This window comes from Urtica dioica, chromosome 4 (genome assembly GCF_054948205.1).
Source record: "Urtica dioica subsp. dioica isolate 48M chromosome 4, U.dioica_male_clone48M_v1_H2, whole genome shotgun sequence".
NCBI lineage: Eukaryota > Viridiplantae > Streptophyta > Magnoliopsida > Rosales > Urticaceae > Urtica > Urtica dioica.
Window position 1 is genome coordinate 16,680,740 of NC_142759.1, and position 19,343 is coordinate 16,700,082.

General features: G+C 35.1%; 1 protein-coding gene and 1 long non-coding RNA gene across 2 annotated transcripts; both read left to right on the forward strand.

The window, feature by feature from the left end:
* The first annotated feature begins 438 nt into the window (after nucleotides 1-438).
* LOC149400887 (aldehyde dehydrogenase family 2 member C4-like) lies at nucleotides 439-5,902 on the forward strand. The gene is made up of 9 exons (XM_089612271.1): nucleotides 439-547; nucleotides 2,263-2,405; nucleotides 3,329-3,712; nucleotides 4,347-4,436; nucleotides 4,503-4,676; nucleotides 4,760-4,897; nucleotides 4,985-5,122; nucleotides 5,210-5,271; nucleotides 5,496-5,902. The coding sequence occupies exons 1-9, from the start codon at nucleotides 439-441 to the stop codon at nucleotides 5,767-5,769; spliced, it is 1,512 nt and encodes a 503-aa protein (XP_089468397.1). The 3' UTR covers nucleotides 5,770-5,902.
* A 2,852-nt stretch (nucleotides 5,903-8,754) lies between these two features.
* On the forward strand, nucleotides 8,755-10,848 carry LOC149400888 (uncharacterized). Its single transcript, XR_016296570.1, has 3 exons — nucleotides 8,755-8,819; nucleotides 9,117-9,251; nucleotides 9,950-10,848. It is a non-coding gene; the product is annotated as an uncharacterized LOC149400888 (long non-coding RNA).
* Nucleotides 10,849-19,343: the final 8,495 nt, after the last annotated feature.

Below are 19,343 nucleotides of genomic sequence, written 5' to 3' on the forward strand. Positions count from 1 at the left end.
TGGGTGAGATATTTGTTCCCGAATAATTCTCATATTGTGAATATGAATATGTTGGTTGGTGTCCATTGTGGTTTAGATAAGGTTTATGGAATAGATGAGAATTGAGGACTTTGTAAACTCATCTATTTTTATACATCTTGAATAAAGCAGATTCTTTGGAGAGGACTGATAGACATATAGGTGTCAAAATCCTTAATTATGGCTCATTAGTTTGGTGACAGATGAATCTCATGAAAAGTCTTGGGAGAGGATTATACAAAAGTTGGGGAGAGGCTTTTTTCATGACTTTGAAATATACAAGGCCGATGAGAATCCATATATATGACACTTTATTTTTCAATTTATTTACACACTACTACTCAACCATACACTCTATGCCAAAACAAGGCTACTTAAACACCATATATCTTTTTGCAACGTTTGTGTAACCAGCTAGAGATGGAAAATAGTCATTGTGATAGCATTGGGGTTGAGTCATTTGTGAAGATTCCAAAAATAAAGTTCACAAAGTTGTTCATCAATGGAGAGTTTGTTGATTCTGTTTCAGGTTATTCCAAAACTAATCTTATTTAAGCTTTGCTTAGTTCATATTTTTTATTTATTCGTTTCATTAATAGGTTACATGGCATCTTAACTGCACATTCTCTCCCTTTGAAGATTTTTTTTCTTCACTCTCTCGAACTCTTTCTTACTTCAACATCTCTCATTATTGCATAATGCATTCTACTAAAAATAAAAATAAAAATAGTTTTATTACAGAATTTTACCCGCAGTCTTTTTTAATAAGATACTTAAGTACGCATTAACAATAATTTGTGCTCCAGGTGCGATCTTTTGTTGAAAACATTACTGATATTGTTAGAGATGCTATAAACAAAAAAAGAAAAAAAAAATCTAAGAGATATATAGAAACAAGTAGGGCCGGCGAAGCGAAACATGAAAATTAAGCTTTAAATTTTTGTTAACAAAAACACTAATATATTAACTATTTTTACATAACCCAAAACATATTTCCGACAATACATGATTATTTTATGTTCTAAAACGCAAATCAACACACAAAAAAGAATAAAAGAAGTACAGTTCCCCAAAAAAATTAAAGCTTCAAATAATCGAATTAGAAATATGAAACCTGATATTTTAATGAAGAATTCCTGGAAGTCAATTGATGGTTGCCTTTTTCTCTTATTTTTCTCATATTGTGAATGTGATTTAATGTGTTGTATCTAATCTTCCCAAATAATAACTAATGCTGAATAGAAAAAAGTTGGGGAACATAAAAAATAATGTAAAAATAAATAAAACTCAATTTATCAAAATTTACCTCATAGTTTAAGCCTTGAACACTTTTTCAAATCCTCAAAATTAGAAAATATTATTTCCTAAAAAAAAGAAAAAAAAAACTATAACAAAAAAAAGTATCTTATCAAACTCCGAATGAAAAGTCGCAATAACGTCCAAGTGTTTGAAGCTTTTAGTCGCAATAATGTCCAAGTGAACTCGTTATCTTTCTTGATAATAATAACAAATGGGGCTTATTTGATTTTATTTGACCAACAACAAATGGGCAAAATACCAAAGAGTAAATTGGGTTTTATTTGAACAAAATTTTAGGCCTAAGAATACCTAGAGACAAGAAAAAATTGGGGCATTCTTTTCCTCAAATTTTGTGGGCTTTAATCAATGACTTAACTGGCTTCACAGTAAGGCCGGTCCTGAAAACTAGTCAAGTATTCTACGAGCTACCGGTAGAATTCCAATAAATTCATTAGTTGTGATCACATCTTATGCTAAAGTACTAGAATAATTTAATAAAGCAATTGGTACAAATAGTCCTAAGTTTGACGATTTAGTACTTGAACTTTTCATCCTTAAACTTAATTTTAATTTTTTAATTACATCCCTGAACTTTTTATAGTATCGGCCTTAGCTTAATGTAAATAAAACATAAATATAATAATTTAAAACATAATATAAATTCAAGGACGATAAAAAATATTTATAGGTAGGTAGAACTTAATCATCTGTTGTACTTATTAACCTTATCCACACCTTCTTTTGGGTCGTGTTTATTGGCCTTAGTATTTCATGAAGTTTAAATTCAAGAATCATTCAAGAGAATTTCTAGGGGAAATATCGGTTTCACTTAACATTTATCATAAATGGCTTTTTTCAGATATTATAGTACAGCTTCAAAAATTGATTTCTTTCTAAATAATCCACTATAAAAGCATGAATCTTTATTGTAATTTGTTCGAAAAGGAAAAACATTTGAGACAAAAGATCCTCGGAACGGAGAGGTGATTGCGAGAATTTCCGAAGCAGACAATCGAGATGTTGACTTGGCCGTGAAAGCCGCCCGAGCCGCCTTTGACAAAGGTCCTTGGCCTCGCATGCCTGGCTCTGTACGTAATTTCTATTTTTTCAGTCTTTAATAATGTTACTAAAATAATAATGCTGAATTGTATATTGTTAGTTTCCTTTGAGTTTTAGATGTGAGCCTCCATGCAATTTGTATGTATTAATTTGTTTGCGCTTAAATATAGCTCTTCACACCATATTAACCACACTTCAGTTATTGTGGTTATTATTATTTTTTATTTGATTTAATATTTGACTTATGTTTAGGCTATCTTTTGCGTGTAATGTATATTGTTGTTTTTCAAACGAATATAATATAGGATATCAAATACTAATTCTGATCTCACGGTCATGTAAATCTATAAGACGTTGATTGTTGATAATAAACAACGACCGTTGCTTATAACATAATTTGGATAAAGATTATGATTTTGAATGATTATATATATTTAAGTAAACAGATTTGGTTTACATCCAACAGCACCTAAATATTCTACAGGCTGTGAATTCGAAATGTGTGTGTGCATTATAATTATATAACTCCAAAGATCTTTTGTCACTTGTATCTCATCAGATTATACTACATAGGATGGTACTATTATCATGTCTCATCAAAACTAACATAAAAAAAAGGAGTAGGAGGTTTTTAGGATAAAAAGAAAAATGTAACAAAATCTCAAATTAAAATATTTTGAAGGATTTGTTTTATTTTTTTCTTAATCTAAAAATTGCAGATGTTGTTTTACTTTTATCTGCTTAAAATTGTACTCACTCCTAAAAAAGGAAAAAAAAAATTCTTTTAATTAGAAATGTCTTTTGGAAATAAATTCACAATTTTATATCCCTAAAAAATAAATAAATAAACAACTCGGCTCACTGAAAAATGTTAATTTTCAAATAGAAATACAATTTTTTTGTTGGTATATTTTACATGGAAGTATTTTTACGATATGATGATGATGATCAGGAGAGAGGTCGAGTGATATGGAAATTTGCGGAACTAGTAGAGAAGAACGCGGAGGAGCTAGCGATTCTAGACACGTTGGACGCGGGGAAGTTGTTTAGGTCGGGGAAGGCGGTGGAGATCCCCTGGGCCGCAAGCACGCTGCGTTACTACGCGGGTGCGGCGGACAAGGTCCACGGGCGCGTCCTGAAGATGGGCCGGCCCCTGCAGGCCCACACCTTGGTCGAGCCCATGGGCGTGGCGGGACTCATCCTCCCATGGAACTTCCCCGCCACATGTTTCGTCATGAAGGTGGGCCCCGCCTTGGCCGCCGGCTGCACCATGGTCCTCAAGCCCGCCGAGCAGACCCCGCTTTCCGCTCTTTTTTTCGCTCATCTCGCCAAATTGGTCCGTTCACTCTAAACTACTATTAAGTGTCACTCTTTTTTTTTAGTGTCTCCTTTCATTTATCTATAACTAAATTATCACAAAGTATTAGTGTCTTCCTATAATTATATTTCTTTAAATGAAATAAATGGGGAGAGGTTATCTAACTAAAATGAATGTATCTCTACACTTTGTTTTGAGTGATTTAGGTAAATAGCCAATTTAAACTATTGGATTTGCAAAATAGCAAGGTTTGTCTAAAATTAGTGAAATAGTCGATTTAAACTATTAGATTTATAAAATAGTAAGGTTTGTCTAAAATTAGTGAAATAGCCAAATGTGCAATAATTAGATTTTTTTAAAAAAATTGATGACTCTTAAATTAATATTTTTGAAAGTAATAATTTTTTTTTATAATAATTGTCAAAAAATTTAATCTTGGTGTCAAAAATATTTGACAACGTAATTTTGGTTTTTTTGCTGAAAATTTGAAACTTAAATTATTTTGCTGGTGAATTAGTTTTAAATGGCTATTTTGTATAGTTTTTCCCTTTATTTATATGTTTTGAAATGAAAAGATTTTTTTTATACACAAAAAGACCAACTATAATGCGTGTACTTTTCCTTATTTAATTTGGGCTTTATTGATATTTAGGCGGGAATCCCAGACGGAGTGCTCAACGTGGTGACGGGGTTCGGACCAACTGCGGGAGCGGCAATTAGCTCTCATATGGACATTGACATGGTATCATTAGTTAAATACTAATATTGTCATTATTTAAATGATTTGTTGGTGTAACTATTTAATTAGGTGAGTTTTACGGGGTCCACGGAGGTTGGGCGGGAAATAATGAAGGCGGCAGCGTCAAGCAATTTGAAGCCGGTGTCACTGGAATTGGGAGGGAAATCTCCTCTTGTTATATTCGATGACGCCGACCCTGAAATGGCTTCTGATCTTGCCCTTCTTGGCTTCTTATCTAACAAGGTCCTCATATTTTCACTTCATTTCACATATGTTTTCCTTTGATTTTAACTCTTTGATCCTTTTTTTTTTTTTGGTATTTTCAGGGAGAAGTTTGCATTGCGAGTACTCGGCTTTACGTCCAAGAAGGGATTTACGACGTGTTCACAAAGAAACTTGCGGAGAAAGCTAAAGCTTGGGTTGTCGGAGACCCTTTTGATCCTCAAGTTCATCAAGGACCTCAGGTTTAATTAACTAATTCATTCTCAAAATCTATTTGACATTTAATTAACGTAGCAATAAATTAAAATATTTCAAATTAATTGTTTCAGGCTGACAAGGCACAGTTTGACAAAATCCTTGGGTACATAGAGCATGGGAAGAGAGAAGGAGCTACATTGCTAACTGGTGGTAAACCTGTTGGTAACAAAGGCTATTACATTGAACCAACTATTTTCACCGATTGTAAGGTACGTCTCAAAAAGTAATTAATCAAAACATCTTATTGCTATTTTTTCTTAACCCAGAAGCATGTCATTAAATTAATTATTTATCAGGAGGACATGATGATCGTGAAGGACGAAATCTTCGGCCCGGTTGCCACCCTGATGAAGTTCAAGTCAGTATTACAAATGATTTTTTTTTCTTCATCTAGTCATGTTGGACAAATATTTAATTTGAGTACGATAATCGTATTTTAAAATTTATACGTAGTAAGCTTTTTTCTTAATTATACCTAAGTAATTTATGGATGTGAAACTTTGATTATTTTGCAAAGGGTTAAACAATTAAGTAAAATACCTTAATTATATAATAATACTATTATTCCCGCACGACGTGTAGGACAATGGATGAAGCGATAGAGAGAGCAAATGACACGATGTATGGGCTCGCCGCAGGGATTGTGACGAAGGACTTGAACGTGGCAAACACGGTTTCAAGGTCGATCCGAGCAGGGACGGTGTGGATCAATTGCTACTTTGCGATGGACAACGATTGTCCTTTCGGAGGATACAAAGCAAGCGGCTTTGGCAAAGATTTCGGCTTGGACGCCCTCCACAAGTACCTCCAAACTAAGTCCGTAGTCACTCCAATTTATAGTTCTCCTTGGCTTTAATACCATCTTTATGTAAATAAATGCGTCTCCCTTTAAAGGTTTAAAAAAAAATTGACGGGAACAAACAAGAGACGATGGACATATTGATTGCTTTTGAGTGATCAACTTGTGAACAAAACAAAAATTAATGACATTTTGCATATTGAAGAAAAATGAAAAAAAAAAAAATATGTATGAAATGAGATCATTTTGTTATGTGATGTAATTTTTTTTTTTTTTTTTTTATAAGGTAATGTGATGTAATTGTACTTATACAGCTATAGTACTGCCTCATATGTTCTTTAGTTATCAATTATATATAGTTGATGTATGTTTGTTTAGTCTTATCTAGTAGAACATAATAAAATAATTGTGCTAAAAACATAATTAACTGGATGATTTTTTCCATTAGCTATTAGGATTCCGAATGTTTTATTCCACTTTTATGACAACATTTGTCATTAAAAATTGTAATTAATGACAAATATATCATGAAACTTATATTTAATGAAAATCATATTCATAAAAGTGGAATAAATTCTTCCTAATAGATGATGGAAAAAAAAAGCCTTCCGCTTAATCATACTTTCGGAATGAGAAAGTAAAGTTGACGTGAATGATTTAATAAGAGTTAATTCGAAAACAAAAATAACCCTAGCGAGGTTTTGTTAGAATCAAATAACAAATATTTCTCATAGAGCACGTGATTAAAAAAAAAAAACCAAATTCGATCGTATCTTAAATAAAGTTGGAACTGAAAGTCAAAAGTTTAAAACTCGTAGATAATATGTTTCTAGGGATGCTTGATTTACTTATTCAATAAATTATTTTGCCAAACTAAAACACAAATCATGACACAAAAAATAACAATATTCCAAACTGATTTTGTTTCTTTAAAATTCAAAAACTTTGAGCGCAAGAGAACTATATCACAAATATACAAACGTTTACAGAAATCAACACAAACACGAATAAACAACATTTAGGAAGAATTCTCAAATTGATACAAACAGGGAACCCAAATATACTAATATTAACAAATTTAATTAACATAATATTCCCGGATTGGCTCGAACATCATAATTAACAATAACATACAGACATTAACATAAATTTACAGAATTAACAAGCACTACCAGATAAAATATCATTTTCTATAATCAACACTAAGAGCATAATAACCAAAATATGCATTTACTTGCAAAAGCCTTCGGCATAACAAAACCCATCAACAATTCAAACTTCAATCACTAATGTAGAATTCACTATTCTTGGCATGATTCCTATATGGAAACACATGCAAACAAGGGAAATAAGCATGGGCTCACATTCTCGAACTGACACAAACATACAAACATTAACATACATAAACAAATAATCCCCAATTTTCATTATGCAATGTATGTAAGAATCACAGGTTTCGATGCAAGCTCTTATTCTCATTCATAAACCTTGACTTTTAGTCCGGTTTGTCAATGGTGGTCACAAAGATTTTAGGTTTTTTTTTAAGATCTCTTCTAATTTTTTTGAACGAGAGGTTCGAGGACTTCAAAGCACTAGGTAAAAGAAGGTCTATGAATGCGGATAGCTTTTAGATACCACAAGTTGCATCCAAAAATCTCATCTAAATTGCTTTTGGATGTGACATGTCGCATCCAACGACATCACCGACCTTCACCAAAAAATTTCAAAGGGTATTGGATGCAACATATGCACATCCGAAAGTTTAAAAAATTAAGCGGGATTTATTTCCCCCTTATTCTGTTCATTTTATTTCGTCACTTACAAAATAACTTTTAAAAGCCTATTTCATTCCAAACCAAACAAACTCAACTCAGACTTCTTGATCCGTCTCTCTCTCTCTCTCTCTCTATCTCTCTCTCTCTCTTCTATATCCATCTCTCTCGAACCTACCGCGTGCCTCCGTTGGACCATCCCATGCTCGCCGTGCGTTCAAGAATCTCTCTCTCTCTCTCTCTCTCTCTCTCTCTCTCTCTCTCTCTCTCTCTCTCTCTCTCTCTCACCCTCTTTCTCTTTCTCCCACTCTCCCTGTCTCCGTTGGACCATCCTATGTTTTACTATTTTTGCCGCTATGTTTGGTTTGCCTTTGTAACATGTGTGTGTGTGTGTGTGTGTTTTTTTTTTTTTAAATCCTCCAATTTTCTTAAAGAATTTTTATAAAGTTTAAAAAGCAAGTAAAATAAGACAGTTTGAAAAGTCGGGTCGTCACATTTGATTTATTGCTTTGTTGAGTTGAATACTGAAACTTTGAGCTAGAGTTAATGCAATTTGTTGTACACACTACCAGAAATATTGGATACAACTACAGTTTTTTTTTTTAACTTCAGTTTAGCCTTTTAATGGAGTTTTTGAATACAGACTACGGTCACCTTTTTTTTTGCCTATATTAGACTCTAGTCGAATATAAAACTGTAGATAATGGTCTACTTTTCTCTACAGCTTATATAAAAAAGTAGTGGTTTTACTAAAAAAATTAAAAATGATCAAAATTTCACCATTTTAAAATGGAGGGAAATTTCCCACAAAATTTTGGCACATTTACACTACAGTCAAATGTAAAGATGGAGTTGTAATACTTAAAATATAAAAAAAATTAACAAAATTTTACTATTTAAGTGTGGAGGAAAATTTCCCACTAATAATTTTGTTTAAGACAATGTATGAAATCTTCAAATTTGACTAAGTATAGAAACAACACTATATTCACTTAGACAAATTGAATATTTTCTTTACTTCACCGTAAAAACATCAAAAAGAAAAAAAAAAAAAAAAAAAAGAGAGCTAGAGGGAGCGAGCCAGAGAGATTCCGAGAGTGAGAGCTAGAGAGAGCGAGCGAGTAAGTGGGGGTTGAGCGTCGCCGGACTAGTGTTGGTGAGATCTCGTCCTTCCTCTGTTCTTCGTCTTTCTTTTTCCTTCGTTCATCTTCGTTTCTTTAGTTGAATCGCGTCTAATCTTAGTCTATGGCTCCGTTTCATTTCTTTACAAGGTCTTGAGCGCGGATTTCTGGTTAATGAGAGACAAAGAGTCCGTGGTTCGTTCATTAATAAGAGGTAGGAGTTTCTATTTGAAAATTTCTTCTTTCTTTTAGTTCGATTTAGGTTTAGAAATTAGGGGTTTTGGATTTCTCTTGCTTGTTCAGTGATTTTTCGTGGTATATGGGTTAGATTGGGCTCGGTTTGTTGTTGTTCTTGATCTGAAATTCTTTGACTTAGGGTTCCTGAATTCTCTCTAGCTTGAAAACTCTCTTGTTTTCTTTAGAGCTAGGTTAAAAATCAAAGAACTCGATGGAATAGAGGTAAGATATTAATTTTGGGTCACTTGTTAACTGTGTGGGTTTGGGTTTGCAGAAGTGGAGCAAGGGAAAGCAAAAGGAAAAGGTGAACAACATGGTTCTCTTTGACCAGGCGACCTATGACAAGCTTCTCGTCGAGGTTCCCAAGTTCAAGCTCGTCACTCCCTCGATTCATCCTGACAGACTGAGGGTATGTGTTCTCACTTGTTACACGTCATACAAATCCTGAAACTATCCGAGCTCTGTATGCTTCGTGGAGTGGGCCTGCCAACGGCGTGTTCGTGTTGCGTCTGCTACGGCCTTCCAGCTCATCGTGCAGAGGCTTCGTGGAGAAGTTCGTGCGGCGATACCGGGAATTTTGGTGAGAAGAGGGTTGGGGATGGGCAGGTCGTGTCAGGCTGCCGGAGGGGTTCGCTGTCACGGCGAGGAGTCGGCAGGGGCTGTGGCGGCAGTGAATTGTCCGGCGAGGGGTTTTGTGGCTTGCAGACATTCGAAGCAGAGGGCCTTTGAACTTTGCAGACGATAAAGTCGGGTTATTTTTGTCAATTACCATCACATTCCATTCTTATTTTTAATTGATTAAAAATAATTACCAAACACCAGACTAGCTTTTCATTCTCATTCTATTACCATTCTCATTCACATTCTCATTCATATTCCACTTTTCTTTTTCAACCAAACATACCCTAAGATCTTGAATTGCATTATGATGGAATGATGATCTGTTTTTTTTTAATTATGAATTTGGGGCAGTTTGACATTGGCCCCCAAGTGTTATTGGAGAAAGGAAATTCTTGTTTTGCAGAATTTTTGAGCAACAAATTTGAATTTTCCTTTAAATTCTGCTTCTAGTCTTACATTGTGTGGATTATATTTTTTTTCTTTCAGATTAGTGGATCACTGGCATGCAGAGCTATCAAGGATCTGATGGCAAAGGGTTTGATTAGAATGGTCGCAGCTCATGCGAGTCAGCAGATCTACACCAGGGCCACCAACACCTAAATGTTATAAAAGTCTTAAAAAAAACAAATGGAGGGTAAATTAGTTTTCATGTTTTGATTTCTGATCTGCCGAAATGAGATGCTTATGTTCGACCTTTAGCCTTAACTAGTCAGACTGTTTAGTGCATCAATACACTGTGTAAATAGATAGATGGATATAGATATGCATGCAAGCTCAGCTAAACTGCCATTTTCCTTGAGCTAGTGCTATATTGCTTTTTTAATAACATGATGAATTCTCATTTGTTTCTGTCATTCTTTCTTTTTGTCCCTTAGTTTTGAATGAATTTGTGATAAACCCCTTTTGAGGTTTCATTTCCATCAAGTTTTGACAAGGCTTTTGAATGAGTCTCTGAAGGTAACAAGTTAAATTGGGTTTAGTCTGTCTGTGGATATTCAAAACAGAGTTGGAAACTTATCGTGTAATGATCTTATATTCTATTTTTCTTTTCGTCTTCTTTACACAAATTGAGCAAAACTGCAAAAGCCTCAACCTTAGCCAGTCCAGTTCAGCGCTTTTTTAAAATTTATTTTACTGTTGATGTTCTTTTACTGTGTGCTTTTGCTTTAAAAGTTAAAACTCTTGCAAGTCTTTGAGGGTAAGAAGTTAAATTGGGTTTAGTCGACTAAATAGCGCCTCTTTTTTGTAGTCGCAAGTTCTGTGTATCTTAAACTTGTTTTTCTGCCAGTCATCTTTACGAGTCTTTGTCAAGTCCCCTTATATATTCTATCCACAGTCCCTTTATATTTCAACTCTAATTTGCTTGGCTGTGGGGTTCGAGAGGTGTTTGCTGGCCCAAACTCACCAAACGGTACAAACCTCTCTCTCTCTCTCTCTCTCGCTCTCTCTCTCACACTCTATATATATGTATGTATATATGTATGCATGGATATTTAATGATGTATTTGTGTTATTATGTTGAAGAAATGGACTGAGTTTATTCCATGTATGCGTACAGTTATGGCTTGTCAATCCGTTGCAAACATCGTCAAATCGTCTCTCGGTCCCGTTGGCCTCGATAAGGTATTTTCATAAATTCGTCTTTTTGTTTCAAGTCTCTCTATATTCGATCTCTTAGAATGTTACCAAATGTTGTGTGTTCTTTTTATGATACTTTGTTTGGTTTTGTGGTAAAGACTGAGTACGCACTTGAGAAATTTAAAAGCTTTAATGGTTTTGAGTGTTGAAAAGTATGAAAAAAGAACAGATCTATATGAGATGGCTGGTAGAAAGTTCATAATTTTTATGTTTAAACGAGGATTTTTTTTTTCTAACTAGATTCTAATAATGCTATCAAACGTTTTTGGTGGGCATACTCTGTGACCATGATTAATAGGCAGCAAAGACAGCTTTATCACTCTTAGTATCTGAACAATAGTTGAGTATATTTTCTGTGATTAAGTTTGTAAGAAATAATTCTGGGAATTGATTGTTGTCCTTGGAGGAAAATAGGCAGCAATGCAGGCTCTCGAGGAAGATATGAAGAAATGACTTGGCTGAGATCGACGAGCAACGTTCTAGGGAAGATTTACAGTGTTGTGACGTTTCTCGAAATTTGGGGTAAGCTTTACTCATTTCGTTTGTGTGTATGAGTGTATGACTCTGTACATATTGGTTCAGTTTTCACTAACACTTTTCCCACTTAGATCAAGAAGTTGGTGAGGAAGTACCTGGTCAATCTGGTATTCTTTTTTTTTTTTTTTTTTTTTTAAATAAATGTTTGTTTTAAGCTTTTATGTCATAACTTGTTTTTGATATGGTTTCTCTGATTCTCTGCTCTCAAGGTTGGCGACCAAGATAAAAAGCTCACAGAGGGAATTAGACTTTATGTCGTCCGGTCCAGCCACTCTCCCCGGTGAAACTTTATTGCGTTTTGTTTAATTATTTTTTTCATGTGAATGGGTATATTAATTTTGCATGCTAATGAACTGATATCAAAACATGCTTAATAGCTTGTTTGGTCAAGTATGCAATAAATTAGACATGAATTTTATTTGTATGAGACTATAATGATATTGATTGATGATTTAATGGAATATGAGATTTATTTGGATATCATGTGTTCTTTTAGATATTCATTTATGTATTTAATTTTATATTTATTTAAATATATTTTTATTTTAAAAAATTGCTCTACATAAATAAGATGTAGTCTATATTGTTAAAATATAATTTCATGAATATAAATTACAATTAAAAAATGTAGTCTTCAAGAGAAAAAACTGGAGTCATAGCCAAATAGAATAGACTTCAGTGCAATAGATGACACAAAAACACAGTAGTCAATCAAATTCAATTAATTAAAACTACTTTCTAAAGTTGTAGTGTTTATGCACTCTTAACTTCAACAACTACATTTTAAAGATGTAGTCTTCAACAGAAAAAAAAAATGGAGTCGTAGGCAAAGAGATAAGACTCCAGTGCAATAGATGACACAAAAACGCCGTAGTCTATCTAATTAAATCAATTAAGACTACTTGTTAAAACTGTAGTGTTTTTTTCTTATGTAATTGAGTTATATGTAACTACATCATAACGCTGTAGTATTTATAGATGAGACTAGTAAGACTACATCTATAAAATGTAGTTATATATTTTAACTACAGTCTTATAAAACAGATACACTACGGCCAAAAACTGGAGTCATAATCAAAGAGATAAGACTCCAGTGCAATAGATGACAGTCAGTAAACTGTAGTCGACTTAAAATGACTACGGCGTTCGGCAGTAGTTAGAGGCCAAATTTCTGGTAGTGTCATTGTTGAAGTTTAGCATTTAATGTCTTCTCTATTTCTTGCTTTGTTTCTTTTGCTTAGTTCTATTTTTCTTTGTTTGTTTAAAAGTATGAGTAGCCTAATAGTTAAGGAGGGGTGCGATGGAGTTAGTGAGTTAATTTTGGTTGGTTAACCCTTAGATTAGAATTGTGCTGAATGTTGGGTTGAATAAAAAAAACATAAAATAACCCCCATTTTTTAAATTTTCATAACTTGAAAAGAAAAGTTAGTGAGTTTACATCAAAATTTGTCCAAAGTCCTCGTGGGATTGATATCCGTGCCTTGTGCACATTTACTACTTGACAACACGTATGCTGGCTTTGTGTGAGTTTTTCTTCATTAAGAAAAATCTCCATCATACTGCATATATCAAGATTTTCCTCTATTAATGTAAGAATAAATTACATATTTTCCCCTAAACTACGTCACTTGTAACAACTGGGCGTGCGTATTTTTTCCTGTCTTTTTGCCCTTTACACTTTGATCTTTGTCATATTAACTCCTTATGTCTAATGTGTCGTCGAATATTCTATTAAGTGACCACGTGTAATGTACGTGATTAGCCAAAGAGGACAAAACAAAACAAATAGGATTAATTATGTTATAAATTTTTAGAATACCAAAAATAAAAGTATATAAGCCAAAAAGAAAAGAAAATCAAAATCGAAAAGAAAACAAAAAACTCTAAATCGAGAATGTTGAACGTTTGAACCCTGAGGTTTGAAAATGGTGAAATCGAAGGGGAAATCTCTGATGAAGATGACACCGCAGAAATCATGTCATTCGAACACTGCTTGTAGAAAGAAAAATAGATTCCTTCGAAGTCTGATGAACCCTCAAGGCGTCGATGGGAAGATGAATCGCCTTTGAATGAAATCATTGTTGGGAATGAAGTCGTCATTCTGAAAACGTTATGGGAGTAGAAATAGAACCCCGCTTCGAAGTGGGGTTTATGGTAAGTAAAATCATACATTTATTTATAATTTTTTTTTAACCACTAGGTATTTGTCGATTTCTGTTTGTCGAAGAGTGTATGAAACCTTTACGAGTTTTCTTGGTTTGTGTATAGGTCCCAATATTGGTGATTTTGTCTCCTATATTGATCAAGCATAGGGTCTTTTGGTTTGAATATCAAATTTATTCTATAGGTCTCCCATGGCGATGCCTGCAGATAGAGCAAAACCAGGTAGACCTAAGAAGCTCAGACGACTAGAACATGATGAGGTGGTTCCAAGGCGTGCAACAAGGATGACAAGAAAGTATGTAACAGTGAAATGCTCACAATGTGGACAACATTGTCATAACATCAAAACTTGCTTTAGGCAACGACAAGAACTATAGGTATTAAGCTGTTTTTGTGATATGCAATGCATATTAATCTTGATATTAATACGTGATAATGTGATTAAGAGATAGAAGAGATCAAACAGAATGCCAACCGGTCTAGCTACTCAATCACTACTCAAGACAGTGATGCACATGCATCATCACAACTAACACTATCATTGTCTCAGGCTGGTCCAATGTCACAAACATGAGTACTCAGGGTTCGTCCTTGATCACATTACTCTCCTGAGATACTCTATTGTTTATATCTTTTGTGATGTTGTGTTCATTATGTTAGAGAGAAGCCTAAGATAAAGGACTCAGAATACTTAAAGGACCCTCAAATGCGTCATAGAGGTTTATTCAGAGAGTGATCCATATGGGTTAATAGAGGACAAAGATAATCCAGCCTGTCTGTTGATTTTGTTAATATTGTTGCGTTTTGTATTAGGGGTTTGTACACCTGCGAACTTGTCATTGGTAAGAAGCTTGTATGTAAGGCTTGTTTTGGTGTAAGTTATTCAAAAGGCAATGTAAGAAACTGTTTAGATCAAGCTTGAATGTGAAGCTTGTTTTGGTAACACTAGTCCATGTACAATTAAATGTCAAGTTACAAACATGATGGTATTGTTCTTATGTTAATTCCATATTATATTATGTCCTTATTTTATTATGTCATTACCACTCCTATGTTCATACATGTCAATACCATATTATGATGCATACAAATCAAAACGTATTTACGATTCCACACCATTTAGTAAAACTTTACAAATACATAGAAACAACAAGTACAAACAAAAAAACAAGAAGCAATATTTTGATATGTAACGATTCAGATAGAATGTACTGTTTCATTTCACTTCCTTCAGTACATTATTTCACGCCTACAGCCGTTCTTTGTCTTAGAAATCTTCATCGATAAAATTAGGTGTTTTGGTTTCGTATGAATTTATCTTCTTCAGTAAGCCCGAAATAATTTTAACTGATCTTGAGCACATATGTGAGTCCAACCACTCTAAAAACCCACAGCCTCTCAATTTCTTATTCTGATACAAGCCACCACGATACAAGCCACCGCTAAGACCACAGAAACACGTCGGAGCTCGTCGACATTCTGTTCTAATCTTACTTACAGTTATGCGCGACTTTCGGCATTGGGATGCAAAAAACTCGATTCCATCGCAAACTCTCGGACGAACTGAAGAAGGAATTAAGAAGAAGAAGAATCGTAGATCGAGACCATCTGAGGATTTCGATTTCTTTTCCGAATTAAAATATTCAAGGTAAAAAGAATAAACTTAAAACACAGTTAATAATAGGTTTGAGGGCAACGCATTATTTTTTTTCCCTCATGAGCTAATCACGTGCATTACACATGGTCACTTAACAAAATATTTGATGACCCATTAGACAGAGAGAGAATATGTTAAAGATGAGAGTGTAAATGGCAAAAAGGCAGAAAAACAAGTACACGTCCTTGCAAGTAATGTAATCTAGTTTGGGGCAAATATGTAATTTTTTAAAATTTAAATAGTGTATATTGGTTATTTTATATCCAACAGTGTTTGTTGACGGCAAGTCGTTCCTTCAGTTATACGCAACTAGAGCATCTTTAATGGTAAGCAAATACCATATTTGCTTAACTTGCCACATAAGTAATTTAAGCTACAACTAATTTAAGCAAATTTGTTCTCTATTAGTATGCTAAATCACTCTCCTAGCTTAACTTTATCCCACATGTCAATAATTAATATTTTATTATTATTTTCTATTCAATTTCCACTTATTAAATAAAAAAATAAAAAAATTGGTCCATTTAATTTGTTAACACTAGTACAATTGATAGCATCAGGTGCGACAAAAGTCGCACCTAAAAGCACCAATGTCGCACCTGAAAGTCATCACTATCAGGTGCGACTTCTCGCACCAAACGTCGCACCTAAATATCCTCCAAAATAAGATATTAAAGCGGGAATTATAGTATCAGATGCGACTAGTCGCATCTGATACCTTCGCGAAAAAAGTATCAGATGCGAATAGTCGCATCTGATAGTAATTCCCCGCTTAATATTTGGCGGGTTACAGTACAATCAGATGCGACTAGTCGCATCTGATACTTTTCCCGCGAAGGTATCAGATGCGACAAGTCGCATCTGATTGTCTGTAGTTTTTTTTTTAATGCTGATTCTAATAGAATCAGCCTATTAATTATTTAAAAATTATAATTTAAAAAATTATTTAAAAATTAATTAAATAATTTTTTTTGTTAAATTAAATAAATAATTTGAATAATATTAATTAGAATAATTATATAAATAATTTAATAGAAATTCTAATATTAAATTCATAAAATTTGATAATTTACGTTCAATAAATTAAAAAAAATTACAATCTATTCTTTTTGTTTCCCTTTTTCACTCGAAGTCTTCCAATTCTGGAATGCACGGCCTCCTCTTCCGCCAGATCTTCCTCGTGCGCCTTGGCGGCCTGGTGCGCTGGCGCTCGAACGATGTCGCTGAAATTCTACCGAACCTGGCGTCTGATCAGCATTTGGCATTGAAGCGGATGGCGGCGTCTGAACATTCGGCATTGAAGCGGATGGCGGCGTCTGAACATTCGGCATTGAAGCTGATGGCGGCGTCGTCCCACGGTGCAGCGTCGCGGGGGATGTCTGCATGGGAGACGGATGCTGCTGTGTGTAGGCAAAGAACTGTCGCTGAAACGTCTCCATCTGAGCTCGTTGCTCACGCCTCATCTCTTCCATTGCAGCCTGTTGTGCGGCCAACGCTGCTTGTAGCTCGCTAACCACTGGATCTGGAACGCGTCTCGATGAAGAACCTGAGGACGAGCTGTCGTCCTGAGCCTGAGCCAAGAGATACGAGGATCTCGGGATCGAGGGACCTATCCCGACATACCAATCTCGACGTTGCCGGAGAACAGTATCCATCGCGTACTGCTCCGCCTGGTCTATGTCAAACGTTTGGCCTGACTCCGCTGCTTGTCGCTGCATATCCTCGACTTATGTCATAATTTGCGCCTTCAAACATATGTTAAAAAAAATTATTAAGATTATCGAAACTTGATTATTAAGTAATTAACACAAGTAACTTACAAATGCTTGTTGCGCCCAAGCTGTCGTCCAATTGCCTTGATCATCTTGATGTTTTTTCTCCCACGTGTTTAACGCCGAGGCCAAAGTCCCATCTTCCCTACTCTGCAGTTCTTATGAAAATATGAGTAATGTATTTATTGCAAAAAAAAATATTACAAAATTAGAATAAACTTACGTTCAAATGTCGATGAGCCAAAAAAGAAATCGACCATTGTATGGACTTCGTTTTCTTGTTCTTTGAATTGTCTCTGTTGCGAGTAGACTTTTTCTGCACATATTAAATTGCGTTATAATTCGATTTCATAGAAGATAACATAATTTTTTTGAATTATACATTACCTTCCAATCGTCAGTTGCGAACTCCTCTATCACCTTCTCCCAATCGTTTTTTTGATATCCTTTTGGGATTTCTTTCTTGGTGACATTCATTTGCCCACAACATTTGCCTAAGAATGTCCCTGATAATCTAGACTTTTGGTTGCGCCTCATTCGCTTTGCATCGCGAATTATAGTCTGGTCAATCTGATGACGAAAGCAATCCGCCGGAAGCAGCTCCTCGGTCTCATCATCCTTGGACACGAAAGTGTACTCGGAATGAAGTGCGCTCAGAATATTGCCCAACATCTGGGGCGTCACTTCGTTCCAATCACGAAGTGTGACCGGGATATGGACTTTCACCAAAGCGCCGACGCGGTTGTTGAATACTCCTACCTTTTTTTTATTGTTTTCCTTACGTCCTGGTAGAAGGTTTGGTTGATTGGGTCATACCTAACAACTTTCGCATCGGGTACCCCAAGCGCTGCTTTTGCCGAAGTAGAGCCGGTTGTTGGTCCCCTTGTTTTCTTAGGACCTTGGGAACCCGGTGTCTCTAGCGGAGACTCATCTCCAATTGCTCCTGAACGGTGTAGCGGAGACTCATCTCCACCTGCATCTGACATCCTGTAAGATGTGAACAATATTAGTAAATAAATATTAGTTTTCTGTTTAAAAAAACGTGGACGGCACCACGGATTTTATTATTAACAAACCTCACATATGGCGGAGGAAAACCGTGGTTACATTATATAGTAAATAAACATACAAAAAAGATATTACTCATTCATCGTCATCTATGTCTATAATGTTAATATCATCTTCTATATCGACATCAACATCTTATCCCTAAAAAACGACCCGTCTCTCATTTTCATCATCGTCTTCTTCATCATCATCAACGACAGTCACTAACTCAGCTTCATCGGTTTCGTGTCGATGATTCAAACGCTCGATGTTTGACAACTCTATAGTCAATGGGATCGAGGCTGAGTTGGAGGGGTCAACTTCAGGAATGTCCCAAATCCCTCGATGATTGCATTCCTGGACGATTTCCCAGTCGCCGCCTTTAACAAGATCTTCGATGTAAAAAACTTGTTTGACTTGAGTCGCGAGTACGTACGGCTCCTCTTTAAACCACTGTTTCGCAGTATAAGCACTCGTTTCTCCAGTAGTCTTATCGGTGTGCACTAGTCGGTTTGCATGATACTTGTCACCGTACCAAATGCATTTGAACAATACAACACTACAGTTATGCCTATAGTTCACGACGATGACGTCTTCCATTCGACCATAGTAAGTGAAATCATCCACAAGTACACATACACCGCTATTTTGAGTGACTCGTTGATTATCGCGACGACGAGTGATGAACTTCACGCCATTTACAAAGCAGCTCGGATATTGATAGGCGACTTGAAGGGAACCGATAGAAAGCGAATAGAGCTCGTCAGACACGTCAGAACCACTAGCTTTCATATCAAAAATCTGATTACGAAATAAAGCATTGATTAGCACTTGTGCGTTTATCAAAAAATTGCATTGATATTGTGTTATTACCTTCTTCTCAAACCAAATTTTGAACCTCTTTCTATGCTCCGCTTCAATATCGCGAACTCCAGATTCGCTCAAGAGATCCAAATGCTCGCTGTTATTAAAAACATTACTTCAATAGCAATATATAAAAAGAATGAATTGAAACACATTCCCAACGATAACTTACGTCAAATATGGATCCACTTCAGGACAGTTG